Below are 6,963 nucleotides of genomic sequence, written 5' to 3'. Positions count from 1 at the left end.
GGGGTCCTTCTGTGTGTGTGTGTGTGTGTGTGTGTGTGTGTGTGTGAGAGAGAGAGAGAGAGAAAGAAAGAGACAGAGGGAGGGAGGTAGAGAGAGAGAGAGAGAGAGAAAGAAAGAGACAGAGGGAGGGAGGTAGAGAGAGAGAGAGAGAGAGAGAGAAACTGGCTGTCCAGTAGAATCCACAGTCTATTTCCAGTTGGCAGAGTTGCCTGGTTTTGGAGGGGGATTATAAGGGTCTGTGACAGGCGGCCCAGAATGCTGCAGTCAGAAGCACCTTGGTCCAGTGAGCTGTTTAAGGACCTCCGCGACTCCATGTCTCTTATTCGAACCCTGCCTTTACTTCAGATGTCCTCTTCCTTCCATTCAGGATATATTTCCTGTCTGAAAAATAACTTTTCACCAGAAAGTCAGTCAAGGTGAGAGCTGGAGAATATTGCTGGACGATGGTCCATTTCCACAGCTCATTTCCCCTCCAAAAGTAGCCCCCCCCTGTCCCCCCATCCCCCCCTCCATCCTCGCTCTCTCTCTCTCTCTCTCTCTCTCCCTCTCTCTTTCAGGTCTAAATATACCTCTCCTCTCCTCTCCTCTCCTCTGAGGCTGTGTGTATGTTTGGCTGGTGATGAAAGCAGCCATTCAGTCACTCCATCAGAATGACACTCAGACAGAAACGTCTGTCTTCTCACTTCCTCTGGATTCGTTTTTTTACAGAAATCCTCACCCGATGTAATATCCTAAAAAAACTAATCCGTTTTAATGATCTGCTCATTTGCATTTTTATAAATAATAAGACACCAATTAGCCTCATAAAGCCACAAGGTGAATACACAGAGATGGATATTTATATTTTTTTAATATCCCCCCCAAAAAAATATTTTGCAGAGTTTTGACTTCAACCTTCCACATTCCTCTCTCCTATCAGCAGTGGTAGAAACCCTACAGACACACACACACACACACACACACACACACAGACACACACACACACACACACACACACACATACACACACACACACACACACACACAGACACACACACACACACACACACACACACACACACACATACACACACACACACACACACCGCCCACGCTCAGCTTTGTTTATCATCATCATCCTGATGCTGCATGCTAAACTCTCTCTCCCCCCCCCTCCCCCCTCCCTCCCCCCCCCTCCCCCGCCCTCCCCCCTCGGCCCGAGGCTGTGTGCTGTACCAGCTCCATCTGAACCATCCTACTTTACCCCTCGCTGAGTGCTGAGTACGTCTATAGTTTGGCCAAAAGACATTTTCTTGTTTTTCCCAACAAACACCAATCAGTGATATTCATGTCTGCCATATATGAGTATCATAGAGCAAGGGGAGGCTGGTGGAGGTAGAAATCGGAAGACGGGGCTCATTGTAATGCACGGAACGGCCCCGTCCTCCGATTTCTACCTCCACCAGCCTCCCCTGATACGCGTGCATATGTGTGTGTGATGTCGGCCCTGAGGGAAGAGGACCCTCAGATCAAAGCAATGTCTGTGTCTCTCAGATCCCACGGCTTATGGAAATGATCATCATGCAGCAGGACTTACTGTACATCTCAGGGCAAGAAAAGATGTATATGTACACGCATACACATGCAAGCGCACACCCACACACATACACACACACATACACACACACACACACACACGCACACACGCACACACACACACACACACACACACACACATACACACTACACCCTACACACACACTACATCAAAGAATACATCCAAGTGTGGCTGTGCTGTGTACAGAGTGATGCAACCCTCTGGACATCAGTTGCACAGCCCCCCCAGCCCCCCCCGCCCCAGCCCCAGCCCCAGCCCCCCCATCCCCAGCCCCCCAGCCCCTCCATCCCCAGTCCCCCCAGCCCTCGCAGCCCCCCCAGCTCCCCCATCCCCCCCGGCCCCAGCCCCCCCAGCCCCAGTCCCCCCAGCCCCAGTCCCCCCCATCCCCCGCAGCCCCAGCCCCCCCATTCCCAGTCCCCCCAGCCCCAGTCCCACCAGCCCCCCCATCCCCATCTCCAGCCCCAGCCCCCCCAGCCCCCAGCCCCCACCAGGAGGAGGAGGAGGAGGAGGAGCGTCTGCAGACGCCCGTGTGACGAAGACCCGCAGTGATGCAACAGTGTTCCGATGTTGAGGCTCCAGTCTGTGTGCGTGACAGTCCTCAGGAGATCAGGTTCAAAGATGGACGCCCCCCCTTAAGGCTAGCGCTCTCATTCGTTCATCAGTGTGACATGTGACACCATGGAGATCATTGTGTTCTTGATGGCGTTCTATCAAGGCTGTGTGATGCAAGGGCAAGGACGGCGGCGTGGGAAAGCAGTTTGACACGGAGCTACAGTTTTAGATCAATGTTCTAAGACTCCAAAACTAAAAAGAAATTATTCACCATCTGGGTTTGACGATGGCAGATGTAGGTTACCACATGGGGGTAGTTGTCGTGAAACAGAGCACGTACATTTTGTCTTGGTCATTTTAGGATGGATGGGCCTCTCTGGAGCTTTTTTCCTGAATGTAAAATACTGAAAAAGGAGGTTAAATTCAGGTTAAATGAGTCTTTTCATAAAAGCTACAAAACCTTAAAGAAAAGTATGCAACAGAATGAAAGCTATTCAACGCTCGTGAGCCTGGAGAGATGGAGAGAATGAGGTTGAAAACCTTGTAGAGGAATATTCAAATAGAGCTCTGCGCTTCTGGGTTATTCTACAGAACTATTCAGAGAATCATTTGAATAACGACCTTTCAACAGCTCAATATTCATCTGTTCTTTCCACCTCAGAATCAGCTCTCTGTGAAGAACACCTTCCCTTAACCAGGAAATGACTTTACTCAGTGTTATGTCGATCTATTAAAAGAAGCATGCATGAGTCACGTGTAAAGACATTTAAATGACTTAATCTTCTCATTTTGATAACCTTTGCCTTAATTCACTCTTCAAATAAACATACTGTTGCCTCAGGTTTTTTCCAGAGTGTTTTTTAATTAAAGGTAAATAAGTGAAGCAACGTTCGAGCGTAAACAAGGTTTGAGAGTGTTTGAGAGTGATCCTCTCCCTCTCCAGGCGGTGGACAAATCAAGCACTCTCATCTTCCTGTTGGGAAGAGCAGCCCTGCCTGGGAATATTCTAATGAATTGTTTATTTAGATCAACTCAGATCAGATCAGTGAGCATGGTAACACGTTGCCTCTACACACGTCTAATAACAGTTTAATTACTCAAGTCACAACATAGTATTAATGTGTCGTTACCTAGTCATTATGGAATTACATGGTTGTATATGATGTCATACTGTATATGACTTTTGGGTTTTTTCACTCTCGTATTTTTCAGTTTTTATTGGATAGAGAGAGAGAGAGAGAGAGAGAGAGAGAGAGAGAGAGGGATGGAGAGAGGCAGAGAGAGAAAGAGAGTGAGGGATGGAGAGAGAGAGAGAGAGAGAGAGAGGAGAGGAGAGGGGGATGATAGAGGGTGTAGGGTGTTAGGAGGTGGAGAGGTCTGAGGAGGAGGAGAGGAGAGGAGAGGAGAGGAGAGGAGAGGAGAGGAGAGGGGATGATAGAGGGTGTAGGGTGTTAGGAGGTGGAGAGGTCTGAGGAGGAGAGGAGAGGAGAGGAGAGGAGAGGAGAGGAGAGGAGAGGGGGATGATAGAGGGTGTAGGGTGTTAGGAGGTGGAGAGGTCTGAGGAGGAGAGGAGAGGAGAGGAGAGGAGAGGAGAGGAGAGGGGGATGATAGAGGGTGTAGGGTGTTAGGAGGTGGAGAGGTCTGAGGAGGAGGAGCCCAGGTAAAGAGACGGGTCTTCAGTCTACGGAGGTAGTGACACTGTCTGCCTCCAGCAGCCTCCGCTGGGAGCAGGCTGGTGGATGCTGGAAGGTAGTCACTGTGTTTTCGTGGTGGTTGTAGCTTAGCGACGGGGCCATAGGAGTTAGCGCTCGTTGGCGTTAGCTTGGTGACATCAGAGAGGCTAGCAAGCGGGTCAACACATTCCTCATTCAGAACTGGTTGCTATGCAACTACACTGGTAAAAGCAAGCAAAAAAACATACCAGAGTAAACAACCCTTTCTGTGGTGTTTCTCCTGCACAGCTCTGAGACAACATGAGACCCAGAACGAACACAGTACTGGACGGAGCTGGATCCAGACTGATGATCGGTAGGGTACAGGGCCCGGTTTTGATTAGCTAAGAAAAGGTATCAGGGGAGGCTGGTGGAGGTAGAAATCAGAGGACGGGCTCATTGTAATGCAGGGAACGGATTGAGGAATGGTTCAAACTGTTTGCCTCTAGCAATACAAGAACATCTGTGACTGGGTCCCTACAAGTCACACACGCTGGCCAATGAGAGCTCGGGAGTAGGTCAAAGGTCAAGTCAAGTGACCAATCAGACACCGCTCACACAAAATCTAAATCAAATCAAAATTAAATTTTCACGTCTCTCATCTCACCACTCTAATAAGACCACATCCTTCAGCAGAACAATGTCCAACCAAGTCCAAAACCAGCATCAGATAGATGGAGGTAGAACACATAGGTGGAGGTAGAACACCAGGGGAGGCTGGTGGAGGTAGAACACCAGGGGAGGCTGGAGGAGGTAGAAATTCAAGGACGGGCTCATTGTAAGGCATGGAATAAAATGAGAAATGGTATCCAACACACTTGTGTTGTGTTCCAATTAGCCTGTCCTCCGATTTCTACCTCCACCAGCCTCCCCTGTTATGATTTAGGCCAGTGGTTCTGGCTTGCTTCTAGCCCAGCACTAACATCCCCCAAAATACTGAATATTATTTTTTTTATTTTTTTTATTTATCCTTTATTTATTCAGGGGAGTCCCTTTGAGAGCAAAGTCTCTTTTTTAAGGGTGCCCTGATTACAAAATACAACTCAACTCAATTCTACCAGCAGCTGCTGTTCCTCCACTGAGGAATCCTTCATCAGGCTCCTAAAACGGCCCAGTGATCCCAAAGCAGCAAGTCTGAGTGTGTCCTGCAGGTCATTCCTGCCCGAGGAGCACCATGACTAAAGGCAGTTTTACCAGCTCAGAGGAGACACACACACACACACACACACACACACACACACACACACACACACACACACACCGACGTGGGCCCTGCAGGACTAGCCAATCCTAAGGCCTGTCTGATACATTCTAGGTCTAGAGAGAAGTACTGAATAGAGACGTACTGGACTGAACCGAAGGCTGAACACATACAGTCTGGTCACAGAGGGCTGGACGACCCGACCTGGTCCTTCTCTGGGTCTGGCATATCCATCCACAGGGAATAGGGGGAGCAAATCCAGCCAATCAGAGGGTGCCATTGCATGAGGCAGTCTATGACATCATCTGTCAATCACCTTGTGTACTGGCATCCATGGCGATAGAAGTACATCCTCACACTACGCTGGCTAATTAACATACTGTTGTGGTGGAGATGTCAGTCATCTCTCTCTCTCTCTCCCTCTCTCTCTCTTCTCTCTCTCTCTCTCTTCTCTTTCTTGTCTTTCTCTTCTTTCCCTCTCTCTCTCTCTTCTCTCCCTCTCTCTCTTCTCTCTCTCTCTCTGTCTCTTCATCTATCTCTCCCTCTCTCTCTTCTCTCTCTCTCTCTGTCTCTTCATCTATCTCTCCATCTCTCTCTCTCTCTTCTCTCCCTCTCTCTCTTCTCTCTCTCTCTCTGTCTCTTCATCTATCTCTCCCTCTCTCTCTTCTCTCTCTCTCTCTCTCTTCATCTATCTCTCCATCTCTCTCTCTCTCTTCTCTCCCTCTCTCTCTTCTCTCTCTCTCTCTGTCTCTTCATCTATCTCTCCATCTCTCTCTTCTCTCTCTCTCTCTGTCTCTTCATCTATCTCTCCATCTCTCTCTCTCTCTTCTCTCCCTCTCTCTCTTCTCTCTCTCTCTCTGTCTCTTCATCTATCTCTCCCTCTCTCTCTTCTCTCTCTCTCTCTCTCTTCATCTATCTCTCCATCTCTCTCTCTCTCTTCTCTCCCTCTCTCTCTTCTCTCTCTCTCTCTGTCTCTTCATCTATCTCTCCATCTCTCTCTTCTCTCTCTCTCTCTGTCTCTTCATCTATCTTTCCATCTCTCTCTCAGTGTTTATCTGCAGGCTGCTTATGAAAAGCGCAGCTGCATACCTTCAAAAGCCTGAAGCCCCGGGAGTCTGGGCGCCAGAGGGAAAGAGGGGCGAGGGGAAGGAGGGGAGGAGGGGAAGGAGGCGCAGAGGGGAAGGAGGAAAAGGAGGCACGCTCACTGGAGAAGGAGCTGAGTGCTCCCGGGTAATCAGCTTGGCTTTCAGACGGTCCCTCAGCGATTGGATGGTAACAGAAGGACAACAGGTGACTCCGCCTAAAAATAGGTCTCCGGAGGTCGCCTTCTCCGTCTCCAACGGCGCCCTGAGCAAAATGAAACGCTCCAGCTGAATTAAGTGAATCGTTTATGTAACTAAAGCATATCGAGGGCGTCAGAATGAGGCATGACAGCCATGACAGTACTGGTTTGTTCTCTTTTAAATCCAGGAGTTGAAAAAGTAAAGTAGCGTTTTCTATCGATGTCAGGGACCGTGCAATAGCGGACTGGCAGTCCCGGTGGGCCGGTGGATCTGTGGGCCGGTGGATCCAGTCCATCCCTGGGACTGTGTGACACTGTTCTTCACCTGGTCGCCTGATGACACAGCAAGAGTCACCATGATTGGTCCACTTCCAGGAAGTTGAGAGACTTTTCTTCTTGTCTTCTTTTTTAAATTCCCGCTTCTGGCTCTCTGGCTGTGTTGGGCTCTCTGGCTGTGTTGGGCTCTCTGGCTGTGTTGGGCTCTCTGGCTGTGTTGGGCTCTCTGGCTGTGTTGGGCTCTCTGGCTGTGTTGGGCTCACTGGCTGTGTTGGGCTCTCTGGCTGTGTTGGGCTCTCTGGTCGTGTTGGGCTCCTGGGTGGTTAAACGTTCTGGTAATGGA

At 49.5% G+C, this 6,963-nt stretch overlaps 1 protein-coding gene across 1 annotated transcript in view; it reads right to left on the bottom strand.

The window, feature by feature from the left end:
- The window catches only part of smu1a (SMU1 DNA replication regulator and spliceosomal factor a), a gene marked incomplete at its 5' end in the record, with an annotated part of 13,238 nt that extends 6,536 nt beyond the window's left edge, over positions 1 to 6,702 (bottom strand). Inside the window, 2 exons of the mRNA XM_083686843.1 lie at positions 6,152 to 6,177; positions 6,591 to 6,702. Coding sequence (XP_083542969.1) covers positions 6,152 to 6,177; positions 6,591 to 6,702 — 138 coding nt within the window. The remainder of the gene's footprint in view (positions 1 to 6,151; positions 6,178 to 6,590) is intronic.
- Positions 6,703 to 6,963: the final 261 nt, after the last annotated feature.

This window comes from Argentina silus (assembly GCF_951799395.1).
Source record: "Argentina silus genome assembly, chromosome: 15".
Lineage (NCBI taxonomy): Eukaryota > Metazoa > Chordata > Actinopteri > Argentiniformes > Argentinidae > Argentina > Argentina silus.
Note: the sequence above shows the minus strand (reverse complement) of the source record. Positions and strands in the feature narration are given on the sequence as shown.